Here is a 23356-nt window from a genome sequence, read left to right on the forward strand (position 1 = left end):
GAGTGTGGGATGTGTTTTTACTACTACGTAACTCACTTCCTTTGGCGTCTTTCCACTCGAACATCCCAAAATCTTGTTTATGACCACTAATCAAAACTTTCAACTATCAATTTTAGAACCAAACTGATGACTTAAAATGGTGGCGATAGAAAAAAAACTATTACTACTAATTGTGACAATCATTTTCAGAACCAGTTTCATTTTTGGGATTTCTCATCGTCAAGGAACCCAACAATACAAAGGCAGTACAGATAGTCCCCAGTTTACAACAGTTTTGGCTTATGACATTTCGAGGTTACGATGCTTTTCAATTATATTCGTCAGAAATTATTTCCAGGTTTACAGCGGCGATCTGATGGAATACATATGTCTCCAAAAATGCAAGTAATCAATATTTGAAGATTCTTTGATGAAAAATATAATAAAAAGGCAGTTTACATAGTCTTTAATACACCTAAGCATTAAAAGTAAGGATTTCTTAGGATTTTTCATGATTTTCGACAATGTCTCGGCTTATGACGCATCTCAAGAACAGAACGCCCGTCATAAACTAGGGACTGCCTGTATACTAATCAATATTCACTAAATACTTTTCCTACCAACTAACTTTCATTAGTGATAACATTCACCTGCAACAGTTTTCCAAATCAATTACTGTAGGCTCTACCTAATTTAGCGGTAGGCACTAACCACATCTTTACACTATAATTCTTTAGATACCCAAGAGGTCACAATTATTTACAATTCACTGCTATTAAGTCTTATATAATAAAATTTAGAAAAATCAATCTCATTCCATACAAATGAACCCATCTGACTTCTATTTAGTCATCTATAATATTCTATAAAAGACTGGTAAGATTTCTCCTAGATTTTCAATAAAGCACATCAAACCAAAAAAAGATATTAGTAGAAAAGGTTACCACACAGTAAAAAGCACTACATACAGGGTTATGTACAAACAAGAGACAAGGAAGGAAGAGAGAGAGAGAGAGAGAGGAGAAGAGAGAGAGAGAAGAGGAGAGATAGAGAGAGAAGAAGAATAGAGAGAGGAAGAGAGAGAGAGAGAGAGAGAGGGGGGGGGGAGCACGAGAGAGAGAGAGAGAGAGAGAGAGAATCAGTTAAACTGCATGCATTCAAAGAGGATTCTACAGCTCACTTATAGAGAGGTTCCCATTAGCTAAAACTTTCTTTATTAAGATATTAAACCAAACTGCAATAACTGTTAATGATCTCAAAAAGCTCAACTCCAGCTGATATGCAATAACAAAAACACCAAGTGTATAAACACACACACACACACACACACCCGCCATGCACGACTCACGTTCGTGTGGCTGAGGTGTGGAGGAGGGAGAGGTGGGGGACGTCCACCCCCACGATCCACCCTCCATTGGTCCTGAAACACACCCCCTCACACTTTATCTCAATCCTTTTTTCTCCTTTTTGAATGCTTGCACGAGCATTCAAGACACTACAACTACAGATATACAAGGATATGACACCCCATTCAATTTCAAGGCAATGTGTAACTGAATTCATTATTTTACAATTAAATGACAACAGGGTGTTGACATACTCCTTGACTAACCTACATGTCCAATACTCGTGCTTTATGAATACATGAATATACCTGCAATACTTTTTTTAATCTGACATTTTTGCCAATTATATTCAGCAATCAACTATATTCAATACATGAACTGTAACTCAGCAGTACCTTGTCAAATTCTCAGATAAGCATTAAGAGTTAAAAAACACTTCAGTACTCTATAACAAAAGAAATCATCCAAGAATCCTACTGGTGGAAACTAAGAACATCTGAACTGAGTCAAATCTATTCATCAACTTAACACACATTCAAAGTGAGGCTCACCGAAACTTCCGTACTGCTGGCCTCCTGGAGACCCGTAATTAGGTGCACCCCACTGCTGCAGTGTTTGGCCTGCACCCCAACCCTGGTAGCCTTGAGGGCCCTGGGGGGCACCATACCCTTGCGGTGGGTATCCCTGCTGCTGCGGAGGAGTACCCCAGCCTTGGTACGGGCCTTGGACCATTCCTTGGGTTCCCATGTGCCCTCCCATCTGACTATTATGAGGTCCTAAGGGGGGCCCTAAAGGAGGACCCATATTACCTGGGCCCATTCCCTGGAAGAAATATCGAGAATTTCCAAATTATACAAATGAATGAAGGACCAACAACATCAAACTTTTTTCAGTATTACTGGCTGTATAACAATTCCAACTAAACAAGTTGTGCATGAAGGGGTAGAAAGGAATAGTTTGGGAATAACAAAAAATTGCATGAAGGGGTAGAAAGGAATAGTTTGGGAATAACAAAAAATTAAGTGGCAGGGTCCTGAAAAATGTGTCGCTTTGGGAGTAGTTCAGGAAAGACACAATTCATGGGATCAATGAAAATAAACTAGCTTCAGGATTACTCTTAACCTGGCCTTACTTTGAAAAAAACTTACATTATTGAGTCCAGGCATCCCAGGGGGTCCAACAGGCATTCCCCACTGATTGTCTGGAGGAGTGCCCCACTGACCAGCATCCTCCTGCGCCTTGCTTGCATCTCGTGGCTCTGCCTTCTTTATCTCAACCTTCAGCAGTTTGGAAAAAACAAAAGGTTCAGGTAATACTAACCGTTTAACTTGAAATGACACTGGGGCTCATAAGACATCAACAACAAATGTCTAAAGAAAAATTTGGAACCAAGAACCCAACAATGGGAGAAACCCAGTTCCACCCTGTCACTAATAAAATTACATCTAGATCTAAATCTGTTAAGACTTACCAGACCTATCATCACATGTGAATATAATTGACTCAGTTATCAAATAATCAAATAGGCTAGTAAGTAGTGTTCTCGTGTGAGAAAGATTTTAAGATGTTTTATACCATGCAAATTTTCTGCAATTTTCACACATTAAAACTCTTCATGGATGAAATGTTAACAATCCAATTCCTTCTTTGGGAATATAGAGGGGGCCAATAGAAGCAATATAAATATTTGTTCTATAATCAAAACTACATATGACAAAATCTGAGAAATACATGAAGATTTTCAAGGTTGAAAATGCTACACAAAACCAACCTTTCTGGCAAAAAGAGGTAAAGTCTACTGAAACTTTATGATGCAACAAAGATAATTTTCACTCAATCACTGCTCACCTACTGCCTAAATTGTACTGACAAATCACTTTAAACTCATACCATGGCCCAATTCCTCTCAAGTTGAAAACCTGAACCTAATCCTTTGAAGAGTTGACACTGGCGCTCACATCATAAAAACACTACTTTAAATTTGATTAACAAAATTTAGTAAAACATGAATTACTTTTAATCCAGAAAGGCTGTAAAGAAATTAAATCTAAAAATGGTTAGAATGGCATAGAGCACTGAACACTACTTATACATCAGCAGCATTTAAATGCATTACTTGCAAAGGCAGAGATAATTAAATAAGCATTCTTGAATTTTGGTCACTTGTCATGTTAAAGCGTAACAATGAATGCCCAGATTTCAAAAAGCAGTATTGTATAAGCACTGAAACAAAAGCTAATATGCCAATCTGACCCTAAAAATACTTAAGACTAATACCTGCTTTCCATTTATGTTGACAAAGTGCTCAGCCACCGCTCTATCCACTGCCTCTTCCGTTTCGAAGGACAAAAACCCAAAGCCTAGTGTAGTGACAACCAAACAGAAAAACAGCTTAGCTTAGTGTATGAAGAAAGGACCAACCTATTGTGAACTACCTACAAAGTACTGAGTGGGTGCAAGACACCAACCACCACCCTGCATCCTTTGCTGCTTTACTTGCAAGCTCCTGTAGATAAATCACAAGAATTGTCTCCTCTTCCCAATGTCCTCTCTCATTACTGGTTACCATAAATAAAAGTCAATCGAATCAATTTTATTAATTATACCAACCAGATAAACAGGCTCAATCCTAAGATCTCGGGTTGGGTGAGGGTTTAGGTCTTATTCAAATTCATAATACATATGGCAATCAGATTGGAACATTCAAGACAAATTTTAACAAGAATTTCTGTTAGGGCTACATTTTCAGGATTGAAAGGAACGTAACTTTGAATATTCAAAAGCACTTTTTTAAGACTCAAAGGCCCATATTTCTACATACAAACTCATTAGGCATTTTGGTCAAGAGTTAAAACACTTACAGGGCTACTTTATAAGCCTGCCCTTTACAAAATATGAATTTATCTACATAACCAAAAACCATGAAGCTGAAAAACATTTGTAGTCGAGGTTGCCTAATGTCAAATGCTGGCTTCCGTTTGGACATATAATTATGCATGCCTATTGTCACTCATTAACCAGCCCAAGAAGGGCTTTTATCAAGCTCATAGGTTGATAAACTAATCCTTTATAATAATTGTCAACTGGAGCTCAATTCTCTGCACAAAGTGAGTGGGTCATGTGGGCTAAACATGATATGTCCATGAATCAATCACGTATGACCATTTCTATGACAAGGTAAGTTACTTTGGTTAATTATTTATTTTTTCTTTTTTGCCTAGAATGTCACAATTCACGACTGCCATTTACAAATGATAATGGGTTTTAACAATGTTAAATAACTAAAAGTCATGAAGATACCACTTAAGTGTTTTCATTTTCTGTCTCTTTTTACACCAGCTTTATCTAGTGAAATGTGATCCAAGTTTAACAGAAATTTTTTTTTTACTGACAATACTTATGTAGCACATATCTTGTGCATCATAGCCCTTAGCCATCCAAAATGTGAATTTTTTTTTTCTTAATTCCTTCAAGGATGTTGAAAACAATCATACCAAACATTTTTATTCACATAATATTATGCCTCTATATATATATACATGGTGGACATAATGTCATAGGGTTGCCCACTAGTAACTAACGATTGAACTGACATATCAAATAATGGTGTCCATAGTATTCCACTTGTACAAATTCATAGAGGCCTCATAATAACCATGGCAAGGTCAGAAGAGCGCAATTGAAATTTCTGTCCACATCCACGAAACCTTCAGAACAATTTAAAAAAACTTTAACGTTTGGATTTCATTCCACACATACATTTTCACAACTGTACCCGACCAAAAAGGTAGATTCTTCAAATATCAAGAGTTAGTAATCTTAAGTTTTAAATGCAGCAATTTCCCATTTTTTTAAATGAAATTTGCAAGAATGCAGGGTGATGCACAAAGCAGTACACAACAGCGAGGGTCCGATCTGGGCTTGATCAACTTCCTGGTATTATCCGGGTTAAGGAACCAAAATCAATTCTTACAGTTAGTGACCAAAGTAATCCAGTATTTGTACCTGGATAATTAACAAAATCTCTTTATGGAAATAATGACAAACTAACCTCAGAATTAGAAAAATTAGCACTGGTAGTTCCCATACATTTCAGGGAATGGCAGCCAAATTTGAGGTGGAAATGTCAAGGGCAAATGATTTTTTTTTATATCAATTACTGTACATGTTTTGGCAAAAACTCACCACATCATAAATACTGCCTTTACCAAGGTCAAAAGTGAAAAACATTATGTCTCCAGCAATTCAGAAGCATTATGACTGGCAAACAGGCATGCTTTGTATTGATTAATTATAAGTTTTATAACATTCAACACCAATTAACGGCTTATTTTCAAACATCTCTAGGGCTGCACTAAAAACCATAATACCTACAAAATATGCACATGTACATTTTCTTGGAGAGTTTAATATAACAAACAAACTCAAGGGTATTTCAGCCTATAAAAGTTCTTTGAGAGATTTTTGTGCAATTACTAAAGAGTTATGGTTCTCTCTACCATATTACACCCATTGAAATGAACAGGTTTTTACAAGGATTTGTAGCCTGTTAGTCAAATAATGAAAACCCCAATATAATTTGGCATAGCATTTATATCCTTTACTTCATATGTAAATGACTATATCTGCACACAAAAAAAAATCACTCGAAATATAATAAACCCACGCACATAAAAAAGGGGGGAAAACAAATAATTGCATGATTCATACATTATAACTATTTACCTCTTCACATGAAAATATATCACTTTCCTGCCTTTTCTGAATGCTTCCATTTTTCTCCCCCCCCCCCCCCCCCCCCCCCCCCCCCCCCAACACAGCATAATCATTTTTACTAGTTCAATAAATTCCAAAATTTCCTTAAGTAAATTGTTTGTTTGTATGGTGTTTTTACGTTGCATGGAACCAGTAGTTAATCAGCAACGGGACCAATGGCTTTGCGTGACTTGCGAACCACGCCGAGAGTGAACTTCTATCACCAGAAATACATATATCTGACACCTCAATGGAATGCCCAAGAATCGAACTCACGGCCACAAAGGTGGTACGCCAACTCCATACCGATCACACCACTGAGGCGCCCTTCCTTAAGTACAGAACTCACATGAATGTACTTCCAAATCATACTACGTACAGTTCTTGAGTATTTAAAAAAATTTACCATTTTCATACAACTTACTGAAAACTTAATTCAAATGAAGACTCCTTCTCAGAATGAAATTTACGTTATCTTTACTGAAGCAAAGTGTTCAAATTTAATTTGGGCTGTAATTTCCTTTATATTATTTTAAAAATGGCAAAAATTTTTTTGCTTTATTAAATTAGATGAACTTGAAACAAGGTCAAATCTTTTAGCTTCCTTTCATGTATGTTATCTCTTATTGCACATTATCATGTCAAATATTTAAATAAAATCCCTTAAACCATATGCTGAGAACTTTAAATCATGGGTCGTTGTGGTGCCAGCACTCCCCTTAAGGATTCTGGCATTGATAAGATTTCCAGCAACCACAGTGAACCTAACCACACTGAACCTATGGGCCCAACACTCACGAAAATTCCCTTCTCAATAAAAATTAGCAAACTTAAATACCTGCCTATTTCAGCTAGCAATCAAGAGTAAAAACTAAGGTATGGTCTCAAAACCCGAATGACACACATGATGATCAAGTCCTTTTTTTTTTCTTTCTTTTTTACATGCTTTGAATTAAGAAGGCAAGGTTTCTTTACCTTAGATTATAGATTTTCATACCAAACACTGCTTATTTTGCCCCTTAAAACAAGCCAAGAAAAAATCAAGATGTGTTTCCACATTATCCTAAATTTGGGTTAATCACATGTTTACTGTAATTTCAAGTCACACCTTACTCATTACATATACGAAACACTTTTTCCTACAAAAAATAAATAAATAAATAAAACAATAAAAAATGAAATAAAATTCTAAGATAATTAATATTAAATACATATGATTTTACATTACAGAAATACTTGAGAATTGTTCTAACCTAAACAAATAAAGGTGGTACATTACTTCTACTTGTTTTGGAAACACATCAATTTGGTCCAGCCATCAAAATAGGAAAAGGGCTACAGTAAAACATATGGTAATAATTAAGATAAAATAAATGCTAAAGTGACATTTTAATAACCGGACCCTTTCTTACTGTGAAGGCTTACAATTAAAAACAAAATGTCCATGAAACACCTTTCAATTCAAAATGTCCATGAAACACCTTTCAATTAAGTTTAACAAGTGTCTTTATGAGCCACAATACTTAATCGTACCATAGGCCTTAAGGTCAAAATCTTACCAATTATCAAAACAATACCTAGAAGCCTGCTCATGCAATAACAGAACTGTAAACCATAAAACTAAACTAAAATATCAGGGTGAAAGTTCAAAAAATCAACTACACCTAAAGTCCTTAACTGCCCTAACAGTATTTCTACTTCATCTGCTGGTGAAAGCCTGACAGGATTGATCTCAACCCCTCCACATTATATATAAATATATAAAAAGAAAAATGTCAAATTCTAATATGCAAGATAACTAAGATTAAATTTCAGAAGCATATAAGGGTTATCTGATGTACATACACTTGGTACACAAAATCATGGTTGAGTGTTCCTATTCTTAAGAATACCAATTCCCTACCTTCTGCAAGGACAATCAACATTAACTCAATGTTGTGCTAACAACTCTATTTTAACATTCAAACCTTTCAAACCTTTGTACAGTTTAGAAACATTCATCCACCCTCAATTAATTAGCACATCTTTTTTAATGATTTAAACTACATAGCTCATTCATAACCACTGACACCGCTTCAATAATTGAAAACATATTTTGTTTTATACTTCACCCGAAAACTGATCCACCTTGTAATCTCACATATGGATGGCCATTCTGCACAAAAATACACATGGCCAAAAATTTAACTAATTTGCAGTAGATGGGATTACAAAGACATTTGATGTAAGTATATAATAATAATAATAATAATAGTAATAATAATAATAAAAAAAACTAAGATCTTACAAAAACTATATCTTCCAACTCACCTCTGGATTTCTTCTTCTCTTGATCAAACATAATCACCACTTCCATAACAGCACCAAACCTCGAGAAAAAATTCCGTAAGTCTGTCTCAGTTAAGTTGGATGGGAGACCACCAAGAAATACTTTAGGCCAGTTCCCATTTTTCTTCTGCTTCTGCATACTTCGTGGATTGCAGGCCTTTGGGTCAATCTGTAGGACAAAAGGAATAGTGAGCAAACCTTCGCTAGGTAGTTCTTACCTTCTATACATCATGAGATGGATATGAAGATCATTTCTTAATTTTCATAAACGCCCACCCACACCGTAAGAAAACATTTAAAATTATTCTGAAAATTACCAAGAGTTCACATTAATTTCCTTACAGACCTCCCTAAAACAAGTTATTTCTTTTTGTAACAAGCTTCCATGTAACCCATAATGCTTTCCAAAACTTAAAATTTTACACAAAATTATACAATTCAAAGCTTCCATTCAGTGGCCTATGGGAAGCAACCGACTGTACTAGCTGATCCAGTCATGCCCGCTTGTTGATCCACCCTCCAAAAAAGTACTTTGACAAGTCCTGATACCGGAGATGGGCACCAGTCACAACTCATCGGTGGTGGGAGTAACACCTTGAGACCTCTACTCTCCTTTTGCAGCAAACAAAAGTATTTTTTCGGAGGCTGGATCAACAAGCGGGCAAGACTAGATCAGCTAGTCAACTCAGTTGTTTCCCCTATATGAATTATCTGAAAGCACCACTGTGCAATATAATACAAAGACTAAAAACCCTACTTACAGTTCTCCCATCCAATTCATGAGGACCACTTTTCAAAACAACATCAACTTTGTTGGGGTCTGCAAACGTGACAAAGCCAAAACCTCTAGACCTTCCCGTGTCACTATTCTTCATTACGACGCAATCAATGACCTCGCCATATTGACCAAAGTAACGTTGGAGGGTCTCCTGGGTTGTTTCCCATGACAGGCCCCCAACAAACATTTTCCTGCAAATAAATGGAAGACAAAACCATCAGCAAGGTTAGCAAATACTTGTAATATACTTTATAATCTTTGGTCTACAATCCCCACTTTTCAAGCCTAGAAGTCTTTCCAAAACCACGGGTCGACTTACCCGTGGGATAAAATGCAAACCTTTTGCCAGAATTGTTACCATGTGTGGCACAGCATTCTTAACAATCACTGTAAACCCACTCATTGTATCCCTGTCCGGCTGCCACAAGTATATCTCCCACTAAAGTTTGGAGAACATACTCAGTATACAGTTTAGAGCTATAACTAAGAGATTAATATATAAGAACAAAGTGACAGCCACAAAGGAAAATAGAAACACTGGAGATTCTGTCACTTTTCATATGATCAAGTTTTTTTTATTTCTTTGTGATTTAAAATATAAACTACTAACACATTATATATAAATAAACACACACACACTATTCTTTTCTATACCATTTTGAAATCCAATACTGAATTTTTCTAAATATACAGAGGGGGAGGAGGGGGTCCAAGTTCACAGTGGATGCGTAACACACCCCTCATGAATAGCAATACTTGAAAGCCCTCTAAAAATCTAAACAGCAATCAATGTTTTGGTTTGGAAATAAGCGGAGGACAATTGCAAGGTAAGTTTATTTTGCTGTCTACTGAACTTAAAATCAAGAGCGATTTTCTTCCTTCTAGTTAGCATAAATGAATCTCTCAAAACTATTGATATACGTATATGGGACGAGGTTGTGTTATTTAACGTCATACAAATTTAGAAGTCAAAATGTCACTTGAATATGTATTGTTGTGAATGAAACTTGGTTACTTTTGTTAGTTGACGGTGCTGAGGGGATATATATTTATTGCATACAAAAAATATCAACAGATTGCATTCCATATTTTCACTTGATTTCATCATAATACTACAAGCTTTACATATTTATCTTTTATCCGAGTAAAAACAATAAGATACCAATGTTTGCAAGAGTTTCATCCATGTGCCAATGCACTCCATATTTTCACTTGATTTCATCATAATACTAAGAGTTTTACATATTTATCTTTTATCCGAGTGAAAACAATGAGATACCAATGTTTGCAGAGTTTCATCCATGTGCCGTTGCACGATAATAGTCGTTAGCAGATGAACATTCTTTCCTCAGCTTCAGCTTCAGCTACAACTTGCAGCTTAACTTTAGCAGTACGTATATGCCCTTGCCGATCTTTTCTCCATAACGAATTAAGATAAAGTAATGTAAAACTATATCAGTCCTATCCTACTTCTACTCAACTATTTTTCTACTACTGTACGATGGTTGAAATGCAAGCAAATCATCGTTATCGGGTTTGCTTGTTCAATAGCAAATCAGCCATTTCTGGCAGTATGCATTTACACAACAAGTAATACAGTATTCCTTTTCCAGTATAATATTTCTACAACAAAAGAGTAAATAACATTAAAAAGACCAAAAAGTCAAAACATTTTAAAAACCGTTCGGTGCTTCCAATGAACCATACGCTGGACGAGCCCCATAAAACTGGATCGCCGGTAAGTCCACAGATAACCGGGGAATGCATATACAGGCGGTCCCCGGGTTACGACGGGGGTTCCATTCTTGAGACGCGTCGAAAGCCGAAAATCGTCGTAAGCTGGAACATCGTGAAAAATCCTAAGAAAACCTTACTTTTAATGCTTTGGGTGCATTGAAAACTATGTAAACTGCAATCTTATGGCATTTTTCATCAAAAAACCCTTCAAATATTGATTATTTTGCCTTTTTGGTGTCATATTTCATCTCCCAGATGAGCGTTGTAGCCGTCGTAACCTCGCAACGTCGTAACCCGGGGACTGCCTGTATATATGTTTATGTGTGTGTGTGTGTGTGTGTGTGTATATATATATATATATCATATAAAGGGTTGGGGATAACACCATTTACATCTTCAAAGTATAATTGTAGTGGTTAATGCACTTACATATACATACCTTAACCCCTATATTCACTTGACCAACTGTTTGTTGAAAACCAATACAGGCAGTCCCCATGTTACGACGGGTTCAAGTTACGATGTTCCAAGGTTAAGGCGCTTTTCAATTATCTTCATCAAAAATTATTTCCAGGGTTACACCACCTACAATGCTCATCTGGCAGATGAAATATGACACCAAAAATGCAAAATATTCAATATTTGAAGGTTTTTTGATGAAAAATGCGATAAGAATGCAGTTTACATAGTTTTCAATGCACCCAAAGCATTAAAAGTAAGTTTTTCTTATGATTTTTTATGATATTCCGGCTTACGACGCGTCTCAAGAATGGAACCTCCGTCGTAACCTGGGAACTTCCTATACAGTAAGTCCTCGGGTTACGCTTGGTCTCGACTTACGATGTTTCGTGGTTACGAACGCGCCCCCATAAAAATATAAAAAAATAATATTTTGCGTCGTTCCGTCTTACGCGGTTTCGCGTCGTAAGCAACGTAAACAACCACGCGAACTAGTTTTCCAGGCGGCAACGGGGCGGAAGAATACGCTTTGTGGGGGAGAGGACTTCGTCGCTTCGCTACGGCTCAGTCCACGCCCATACGCCATTTTGGTTGTTTACACTGCCTCTCTCTCCCTCGTGTTGTATCGTTTTTGTAACTTTTTGCTCTTTGTTATGGCTCCCAAGCGCAAGGCGGACTCTTCTGATGGTAGTGCATCGAAGAAAAGAAAGGCCATCACCATGGAAATTAAAGTGGACATTATAAAGCGATCCGAGAAGGGAGAAACGCCAACAAACATTGGCCGCTCGCTTGGCCTTAGCCGTTCGACCGTTGCTACCATTATCAAAGATAAAGAGCGCATCGTTGAACATGTGAAAGGATCTGCTCCTATGAAAGCGACAGTGATAACTAAGCAGCGTAGTGGTCTAATAATTGAAATGGAAAGGTTATTGGTGCTTTGGTTTGGAAGACCAAAAATAATCAACGGCGTATCCAGTCAGCCTTATGGTGATTCAGGAGAAGGCGAAAAGATTGTTTGAAGCGTTGAAAAAAGAAAAGGGGGAGGGAAGTGAAAGTGAAGAGTTTGTGGCTAGTTAAGGGGTTGGTTTATGCGCTTTGTAAGGCTTGGGCCAATTACCATAACCTTAAAATTGCAAGGTGAAGCTGCTAGTGGGGATGAGAAAGCAGCGAGTGAATTTCCTAAAGCGTTGTCTGAGATAATTAAGGAGGGGGGTTATTCTGCTCAGCAAGTGTTTAACGTAGACGAGACAGGTTTGTTTTGGAAGCGTATGCCTAACCGCACTTACATCGCCAAGGAGGAGAGTCAGCACCCGGGTCATAAAGCCAGCAAGGAGAGGCTAACTTTACTTCTTGGGGGTAATGCTGCTGGCGACTTCAAACTGAAGCCCTTGTTGGTGTATCAGGCTGAAAATCCAAGGGCACTCAAGGGCATTTGGAAGGGTCAACTACCAGTAATTTGGAAGTCCAACAAGAAGGCATGGGTGACACTTGCAGTGTTTGAGGACTGGTTCGTAAACCATTTTGTTCCAAGTGTGGAGCGGTATTGCGCCTCCAAGGGTATCCCCTTTAAGGTGTTGCTAGTGCTGGACAATGCCCCTGGACACCCTGCCCAGCTGGAGACTTCAACCCTAATGTCAAGGTGGTTTACCTTCCACCTAATACCACGGCCCTTTTACAGCCTATGGACCAAGGAGTGATTGCTTCGTTCAAGGCCTACTACCTACGAAGGACAATTGCTATGGCTTTACAGGCAACTGAAACCAAGAAGGACTTGACTCTGAAGGACTTTTGGAAATCCTACAACATCCTTGATGCTGTAAAGAACATTGCTAATTCCTTGGGAGGAGGTTAAGCAAACAAACATGAATGGTGTCTGGAAGAAAATTTGTCCTCAATTTGTGAATGATTTCCATGGGTTTGAGGACACAGTTTCAGCTAGTTGTCAAGAACGTTGTTGCCCTGAGTAAGGAAATCAATTTGGAGATGGAGGTTGATGATGTTACAGAGCTGCTGGAGTCTCATGGCGAGGAGTTATCTGCTGAGGACCTGATACAACTGGAGAAGCAGATAATAGAGGAAGAAGAAGAAAGCACCCACCCCAGAGCCTAAGGCTTTCACAAGGCAGGAACTTGATAAGAGGTTTTGCAGAGTTGCAGCAAGCTTTGTCAACTTTTGAGGCTCAGGATCCCAACTTGGACAGGTTCACTAGGGTTTCCAGAGGCGTCATGGATTTGATGCAGTGTTACAAGGAGATCTTGGATGAAAAGAGGTCGCTCTCTGTTCAGACTAACCTGGAGCAGTATTTTAAGAAGGTAGAGAGGCCTGCAGGAGATCCTGTACCCTCTACCTCAGCTGCCTCTGCTAATCCATCACTTCTGAATGTTCTGCTAACCCAGACTCACCTGCCCCAGTTATCTCCAGCACCTTCTGTAGGTTCTGCCTCACCTAAAGACTCACCTGCCCCAACATCTCCACTAGTATGTTCTGCCTCACCTCAAGAATCACCTGCCTCAGCATCTCCAGTACTAGTATGTTCTGCCTCACCTCAAGAATCATCTGCCTCAGCATCTCCAGCAACTTCTGGAGGTTCTTTTTCTCTTCACTAACCTCCCCCAAGTCTCTCCAGCACCGCAGCTTCCTCTCCAGTGTGCAAGCCAATCAAACTAATATAAAGGTAAGGAATTGTTCTCTCGTTGTTATTGATAGGTATTTACATTAAATCATGTGGTATTTTTCAATGTTCCGACTTACGCTGAAATTCGTGTTACGATGCATCGTAAGAACGGATCAACGTCGTAACTCGAGGACCCCCTGTACATGAAAATGTTAGCTAGGATCCAAGTAAAGCTTTAGCCCACAGTTTTGCCAAATTGTTTCTTATAGAATGGTTTCCCCCTCATTTAGAAACATACCATCTTGATTATTCATAAGGGAGAAACAGAAGTAGTAGACAACACAAAATCTATATGAACAGTTTCCACTAAAAGAGAAGGGGAAGGGAAAATTAAAAATTTATAAGCATACCCAGTAATTAGGTAAAACTATAGCAATTGGGTAGGTTTTTGTAAATCTACACTGACCAATACAGTGGTCCCTTGTATTTGCGGGAGATGCGTACCAGACAACAACCCCCCCCCCTCCACTGTTAGAACCTGCAAATAGTTGGAATCCCTATACAAATCTTAACACCTCCTATTTTGTTAGTTAAAATACAAGAAAAACTGACAAATAATTTATATACTTGGTTTTTTAATAGTTTTATCACTAAAAGCACATTTTAGGATAAAAAAAAAAAAAAAAAAAAAAGTGAATATTTCTCATAGGAAAATAACATGAAAGGCAAATTTTCTGCTAATAATGCGGGGAATTGTTCCAGAGAGAAATCTGCGAATCTGGGGTCCTTTATAATATGAGGAAATGTTCCAAAGAGAAATCTGTGAATGTGCAAGTCTGCAAATCTGGAGAACGTGAATACGGGGGGGGGGGGGGGGGGTGGGGGGGGGGGGGGGGGGTTAATTAATAAATAAATAAATAATATATATACATAACCTGAATTCAATAAATATTTTAACACAAATGAAAACATCAAAATACCAGTTAAGATAGGTCATCAATTATTTCACTTGGAATTGCTGTTCACTAGAAGCTAAGCAAGTTGCTCCAGGGGGACATATTTTCTTGGCTATTTACCAACCATTCTTATTTAGCAGATTCTGTTATTTACCAAGAGGGGCTCACCCCCAAAATGTCCGGTAAATTGAGGTATCGCTGTACAGTAATGATGGTGTTCGTTATTAAACCTAAATACTAAATTTTATGGATGTAACTCTAACCTCTGATAGCAAATGTCCTGCCACATAGAAAGCGTTGCTTGCTGGCTGTCAACAAATGAATAGTTAACTAAACAACTCCTGTTTGACTAAGAAGTAGGTTTATGTTTCACTGCTGCTTGAAAACATTATGCTTTTTTTTCTAAATGATAATGTACTTTTAATATCTTGTTGACATTGTAAGTAGAAGCCCAGGCTTATACATCTCCTATTATTTCTTTCTTAATATTTCTTAAAATCATAAGTTGAAAAAAAGCATAAGTCAGTTTCTTTTTTTGTTAAACAAATCCAACTCCTTTTTTGAACATCAGAAATAACCCTTCAATATCAATTTTTTTTCATTTCTAGGGTAAAAAACCGCATGGTACAGGGGTGGACCATGTACGATCAATGTGTACAACCCCAAGAAAAGTACATTATAACGCATCCCGACACCGGAGTAGAGGTCTTTAGCTCCGTTTCTCACCAACAAGAACTTGCATCTGATGCCCATCTCCGATGTCAGGACGTGTTATAATGTACTTTTTTTGGGGTTGTACACATTGATCGTACATGGTCCACCCCTGTACCATGCGGTTTTTTACCCTATTACAATTTTTCTTTTTCTTACTTTACTGGAGGTTTTTTCATAGTTCTGAAGTCCCCATAACTTACCACGGAATGCATACTAAATTTTATCACGGATTTGTTACCGAAGTACCTACATACGTATATATTAATAAAACTAGTCACTAAGACTATTTTTTTTTTTTTACACTCATATGAGTGAGACTTTTGATGGGATTTTGTTTCAGATAATATGAAACCCCTATTCACCTGATTACTTTTGCCATTTTGCAAAATATAAAGCGTATTTCTTGGGGGTTGGGGTCATCTCCGTTATTCATTTCAATTCCAAATTAGTAGTTTCAGAGATACAGGACTCCTCAGCTCATTAACAAGTATATGAACCTACAGTGGGAAGTTGGGAATTTTGGGTGGTGGGGGGAGGGGGAACTAGTGAGATACAGAAATACACCCTAACAATTGAGTGATACATCCACAAGTTGCAATTAACAAAGCTTACTGAACATTATCAGAAACAACATTGCAATTAACAAAGCTTACTGAACATTATCAGAAACAACGCACAAAGTTATATAGATAATTTAGTGCCCTACATTATGCGATGTAGAGAGGGTGCAATCGTACGTTAAGTTAGAATACTTCCCTATTATTAGCACTCTCCTTTTATGTTTTCCCACAATCAAAAAACCAGGTTTCTCCCACTGAGGTCCCCCACAATCATGAGATACCAGAGAGAACGCAGTACCTCTAAGTACAATAAATTTGCTACTGAAATAAACTTCAGGTTATTAACAACACACTAACACAGGAAAGTATTCTCAGCCTCCAAATATTATTTTAGCTTCAATTCAATAAAAGTATACTTAATCATGTGATAATGGGAGAAAAAAAAAAAAAAAAAAAATAGGACATTTACAGAGGCAATCTCTATAAGTAAAAGTATGAGGGTAATCTGGATGTGAATAAAGGTGATACTGAAGACACTATTTCCCCTTTCTGAAACATTTCCCACGATGAGCAAAGCCGGTTCTAAATCAAACATGCTCAATTTTAGCCTAAGGGCTACCACCTTTCGTAAGCTGGGCAAAAGAAAAACAATTGATTGTAGTTAATCCTGCAGTCTGATCAATTCATAAGCAATTCTACTTCATTTGCAATTATGCTCAATTTACTTCCACGATAAAATTCAAGCTGGAGCGTTAAAAGTTTATTCAAGTAGCCAGACGTCACATTTGTACGATCTACTAAAAATTTATGAGAAAAGGCAGTATATTCTTTACTACTGTACTCGTATTGTATTTGAACGAGAATATCCCAACATAGCCTAGGTTTGAATGGCGTACTGGGTTACAAGTTAGCCTAGCCCATGTTTATTATATCAGGGGAAATTGATAAAGCAGGAAAACCACTATGGGATATATCTATTACATGCACAGCAAACGTTAGTAATACCTGAAACATCACACTACGCATAAAGTGCTATCAATCCACCCTAGCCTACACCAAGTAACAGCGTAGCCTAAATTCAGCAAAATTACTGTTCAGGATTAAGTTATAAGCACGATGAAGGGCATAGTCGATTAAAAACCCGATCAGTAACAAGAGGTACGAGACGCAACTCGTCCTGAACCCGCTATGGTGACCTATGGGGGTCACCCTAGCCTACGTCCCAAGCCACAACCGTAAGTGAGATTAGAGCGAAAAGGAAATTGTATTTCGTCGAGAGCTCCCTCAGGATATAATTGCAGGTTCGGGGGAAAACGAACGACCCATTTATATGGCCGACAGTCTGAAAAGGAGACAGACCACCAACGGGGAAAACGAGCACACGCTCGTGGTTCCACAATCATTGTGTACCCAAACAATGGTGATTTCTGGCGTTTCCGTCCTTCCAACGGACCCGGGTCACTCCACGACGAAGGGGGCAGCGCGCCCCATTGGCGTGACATCCCGCGAACGCCGGTCAAAGGTCATGCAAAGCAGCCACGGCCGAAAAAAAGAAAGCAAATAATTCCGCGAACCCAAACAAAACATCGAGCCCGCGTGGCCGCCCTTTCCCGCCCTTTTTTCACCCGGTTCTCAAGCTTATTCAGATCATTTCACGGCCTCAATTCCCTCTTACCCTTTCTCCTCGCCATCGTGTGGGATATTCCGTCCTCTGGGACCATTGCCACCACCGCCAGGGTGTTGTGTCATCATATCTCGCCATGCAGTGTCTTTCTTCATGGTCGCAGAGGGTTCAACATGGAGGGAGATAGCACGCGTCCCCAAGCCGTTTATTTACATCGTGATTTTACCCGTTTTTATTCTTTTCGGGCGGCGTCTCTTCAAGATATGTCAACGAATGCGTCAATTTCTATAAATTTCGACGCAAAAGTTTATTTTACAATGCGCTCAGCGGAAGATGGAGTAATTGAAATATGAAATTTCAGTTAAGAACCACCACGGAACAAGTGAGGGCGGCGTTCCGCCGCTCCGATCAATAGCTCTCGCGTTCCAGCGATGCTCGGAGGGAGACGCTCGGCGAGGCGCTTTGGCGGCGTTCTCTGCCGCCCCAAAGTTTTTCTCAACCCTTTCAGTCATGAAACACGGTTGTGTATTGGCACCAAATTGCGCCCAACTGTCATTTTCCCATTTAAATGAATAAATGGTATTCTTATACTACTGAACTCACATTCTGTACCCCGTAATTCAAGATTCATGACAACAAAATTCCTATGCTGCTTATTTTCGCTCAAAATTCGGAAGTAAACAAACGGACGTTTACATAAATCCATAGTGAACGCTTATTTCTTCCTTTGTTTTCTTAGGCTCTAAATTACCCGGAACCCATTATTTTGCGTACATAAAAAGACAAAGCACATTGATTACATAACAGAAAACTTCTCTCTTGTTTTGTTTTTAGGATGTCTTCTTTCGGCAGAGTATTTTTGAAAACGGCTAGTTCGATACAGTTTGTGGGGTACACCTTGCTCAAAATTACGCAGTGCCTCCAAGGGTCAAAACCAGACTGCAAGCCACGTATGGGACGACCTTACGGTCAAGCATGCGTTCGTAGTTCGGCTTTATAGATGGTGCCGCTTCTTAGGAGCATCAGAGCTTTAAAGAAAGAAAGCATAACCAAAAAGGGCGTTCAATGTCCGTCACATTTCTCATGAAAAAGAGTCGTTCCCATAATCAGACTCTGTTCCATTACTCGAAATATACAACAATTCAACGGCAGGAGGTCAGGCACTCATACTCCTTTATCAAAGCATGCTAGAAAAAGGAAGCCGATCGTTACAGGGGTAACGCACATTGCCCGTTGCGTTTGCAGTTTGCATAACAGTTACGCTGCATTGTACTCTCACTCTACACTGTGTGGAGCCGTACAAAGACTTTTCAATGTTTAGCCCCTGCTGTCACTTATCATTTACATGATGCCTCACTGATCGTCATTGTTTTTATTAGTTAAATTTGCTTATATCATCTCAAAATACTTTCTATTTCATGTTACTCCCAAATGAACAAATCGAACTGGAAAAAAAACTGTAGGGATATACTCAGATGGACATACATATATGGCACAAACTCGCTGCTTTTTTGCTCTTAACTCATTAAATTAGACTAACTGATGTCGAATAACCAAACAAACATTCTAGAGATGGTTTTCATTATTAGTTTCAAGCAATGCAACGCTAATCTACAGTGGAAATGAACCCAGTAAATCTTTGACCGTTTTGTAAGGTAAAAGCTTTCTTGGCCATTACATACAAATTTACGTGCACATTATGAATTTTGATTATTAAATTCATAATTAAGAGTAGTTTCCTTTTGGCCTTTAGATTTATCATCACATCTCCCTTTAAAAGAATTAACTGGCACTACAAAATGTAACAGCAGCGAATGAAAGCTGAAAAAAGAGAGGACACTGTCATTGGATATTGGACTGTATGTAGGGTTGTAAATGGCGCAGTGTATATTGGGGTTCGACGCCATGCTGATGATCGATCCTTTGGTTCAGGATGTGAATGAGGCTCATGTTGTGGAGTTTTATGGACAGGGTTCATTCAATATTCATCAGTTAAATTATGAAAGTGGCAGTCTTTCCATATGATGAGAGAGAGAGAGAGAGAGAGTGTGTGTGTGTTCAAACCTACGATAGTGGAAATGTAGTACAGCGGCTAAGGTCCCTAGATTTGTAAATGAAATGTGGAAATAATCACACTGAAAACAGCAGTATATGGCCAGATCGAGTTAGAATTGATCCGTGTATCGGTGTCTGAACTGACATTTGGCACAAGATTTGGCTCTGCAGGCAGGATGTCCAGGAACTAAATCATTCTGAAATGTGTAACGAGTTGAAATCCATAAGTAGGTGTACGTGAGTTTCGAACGACGAAGCCAGTACTAAACAAGGTCTCCCCTGAATTACACAACGGTCTCAGAGTTGGCTGGGGTCTACAGCATGGTCTACAGACCCTGTGGCGATTCTAAGGGGGAGGGGGGGGGGGGGGGGGGGGGGGCAGCCTTCCCAGATTTTGGCCATGACCCTGGTTTTCCTCCCCACTTTTTAAATAAAATATTATATATAAAATTAATTATTATTAAATATAACAATAGCCATTAACTAGTCACACACCACGATTTGGTTATGTATATTGCTAAAACACTCAAATTGAGTGAAACAGTTAATATACAGGAAATGTCAAATTGAACCTTTTCAGAATTGTCATGACATGCCCCATGCATATCTGTTAATTTTATATAGTTACTACTTTTCTTTATTTGGTTCAAATGTGTATAATATTTATACATACTCTCCACTCTTTAATGTTTGCGTATTGTTTTAAACTGTATATAGATTTGAATGTTAAATTTTCATATCATGGAAGTCAGGTAAAATATCAGATGGATGCTTTACAGTTGTTTTGCTTAGCAATCAAACAAAATTCTATATGAACCTTTAACCTTAATCTAATTCATTCCTCTATGATTTTCAAAATGTTTCCAAAATTTTAATTATTTTTTACAGTCACCCTTCCTATGATGCCCACCCAACAATTATCTTTGCCCCCAGAGTTGCGCCCCCCCCCCCCCCGCCCCCCCACCTTTTTCTATGGGTAGAATCGCCACTGTACAGTCCGTGGCGTACAGCGAATCTAATGCCTTCTACGTTTTTGTTGGTATTGAAGGGATAAGGTTTTCCTACTGCATTAGATGGGACGGTTTTGAACCAAGCTTTCCTCGATTCCGTAGATGGATATTTCCTTGTTTTCGTGTCTAACGCTTGGCCCTATTGAACATTACTGGTTTTGGTCTACCTCAGAGCATAAGGGGGTTGAGTGAGTGAGGGAGTACGTATAGAAAGTAAGTATATGACTTTCTAAATAAATAATATTATTGGAATCCATCCTAATTGTTTCTGTTAATTCGCTATGATTTTGTCTGCAAGAGCTGACCCATGTTCTACAGAGACAGACCTTGAGTTGACCAATCTAAGTATTGAGATGACGTACACAAAGACTTGGTGCTAAATTACATTTTGTGATAGCATTCCGTCAGGAGAGAGAGAGAGAGAGAGAGAGAGAGAGAGAGAGAGAGATACACCATATCTTAGTCCAAAGTATGCGTTCAAATTTCCACGAAATTAAGAATTTTAAGAGTCGAAATAAGATTAAGTACCACACTGCATTCCACCATCCTCACAAAATCTACAGAAGCATATGTTTAGCAGTTTTAGCAATACCTCGCTACAATACACAAGCACTCTGAGAGAACCGCTATGCCAATATAGTCCCTTATCAGTTCAAATTTTCTCCAAGAACACTCCTTGACATGGTAAATAATTATATAATAAATATGACTGAAATATCATAAACCTTGCAGGCAGAACTGCCATGACAGGGGTAGCCTTAGTGTGACAAACCGAATGATGGTCTACCGAAGCCAATAAAACACCACGGAGATGGGGAGACGTGAATTACTTTGTAGCTTATGGCCGAAATGGAATCCTTTGTCGGGGTGACTCCTGAATATCTCTCATGTTCTCTCCATTCATAGTTGGAAATTGACAATAAAAAAGGTCTCATGAGTGTGTCCTGGAAAGCTCTTAAAAAGAGGAAAACCTCGCAGTTGCACATGAATCATTAGAAGAGGATGGGAAGTAAAATGGAAGTTGGAGAATATGAATGAAGGTACAGTAAAAGGAATGAAAGGGGTTACAGCTAGTGGCCGAAGGGACGCTGCAAAGAAACTTAAGAAATCCCTATACAGCGCACAACAAGAGGTACACTGACGGCGCTGTCCCTTACGGAACCATTCATAGATGGTGTATTACGATAAGACTTTCCAATGGTCTGTTACAGTATTACAGAACACACCATGACTGTTTCAAAGTAAAAATGCAGTATTGTGGCATGTGAATGAAAGTGTTAGTGTTATAATTATTTAAAAATATATAAGAATTTATGACAAAGTCACAACTAGGCCCATAACTCTTAAAATTCTTAAAATGGTACGACAATATTCAGATAAGCAAATAATATAAAATTAAAACTCTGTAACAAGCAACGCTTGTAGTACAGCATAAACAATGTTCCCAGCAAGCAAACAAGCAAGCAAGACTTCTTTTATAATCTTGCTAGAGGCATGTTTAGGCTAAGTCAATAGTTTCATGAAACAAGACTATAATATTTTTCCAGGTTTTTATCCCCTTTTCAAAGGATGATATCGTGCTATTATGCTGCTTAAGAGAACCTCGCTAGTTCATGAAAACTCCTATGCTTAAAATTAAAAAACGTGCATACATTGAAACGTGACTTAGCTTACGTTCGCTGAATTTTTTTTTTTATTTTAAATCATGAAGACTTTACTTTTTGATATATATATAACTGTATAATAACTTACCTTTACAAAGCCACAGGACATCTTAGGTTGGGCGAAACTTAACTCTACGACTCGTCATCTTCCTATATAGGTAGTCCAATTACGGATAGTTCTATAAGCCTTCAATTTGATATCAAAACGCGTAGTACATGCAATATATGGTAGACTCGAGAGTCCCTGACAGAACACCACGGGCTAAAACTTCGTTTAACGTCTGTATTTGCAAATCACAACACTAAGCAATTGCGGAAAAACAAAAATTATACCACGACAAGCATCGAAATCCACCAGATTTTCAAGGAAAACAACTGAGCGGACGTGAATCAGAACGATTACGATGACACAGTGAATTCAAGACGTTATACACCAACGTCTGACCCACTTATAGAGGAACTGAGCGACCAGAACAATCCCAAGACTGATTCCTATCACCAAAAGGGTTTGTCCGTCAGGCTTTCTCAGACAGTCAGACTCAGTGGCCACTGGCCAGGGCCTGAGGCAATAGGACTCGGTAACACGTTGCTTACGTGTAACGAAAATGTCTGCTGGGCTCCAAGGAAACGCGTAAAATGGTGTAAGTGTATAACCCTTCTCTCTCTCTCTCTCTCTCTCTCTCTCTCTCTCTCTCTCTCTCTCTCTCTCTCCTTCTCTCTCTACACACACACACACACACACACACACACACACACCACACACATATATATATATAT

The 23356-nt window shown here is 38.4% G+C and overlaps 1 protein-coding gene across 15 annotated transcripts in view; it reads right to left on the reverse strand.

Annotated features, from left to right (window-relative positions):
• Nucleotides 1-23087, reverse strand: part of LOC135200491 (heterogeneous nuclear ribonucleoprotein 27C-like) — a 42159-nt gene extending 19072 nt beyond the window's left edge. For 3 of the 15 annotated variants that reach the window (XR_010311297.1, XM_064229191.1, XM_064229170.1), the window contains exons 1-7: nt 17902-18224; nt 9170-9377; nt 8391-8577; nt 3603-3685; nt 2474-2605; nt 1877-2147; nt 1328-1399 (exon numbers count right to left, since the gene is read on the reverse strand). Coding sequence is in view for 13 of the 15 variants with exons in the window: in XM_064229191.1 (XP_064085261.1) it covers nt 1328-1399; nt 1877-2147; nt 2474-2605; nt 3603-3685; nt 8391-8577; nt 9170-9377; nt 17902-18005 (1057 nt within the window). In the remaining 2 variants the exon portion in view is untranslated. Of the gene's footprint in view, nt 1-1327; nt 1400-1876; nt 2148-2473; nt 2606-3602; nt 3686-8390; nt 8578-9169; nt 9378-17636; nt 17786-17901; nt 18227-22667 lie in introns of those variants that run through there. The other 12 variants (XR_010311291.1, XM_064229142.1, XM_064229211.1 and 9 more) reach the window with 10 other exon arrangements.
• Nucleotides 23088-23356: the final 269 nt, after the last annotated feature.

This window comes from Macrobrachium nipponense, chromosome 23, assembly GCF_015104395.2.
Source record: "Macrobrachium nipponense isolate FS-2020 chromosome 23, ASM1510439v2, whole genome shotgun sequence".
NCBI classification, from domain to species: domain Eukaryota; kingdom Metazoa; phylum Arthropoda; class Malacostraca; order Decapoda; family Palaemonidae; genus Macrobrachium; species Macrobrachium nipponense.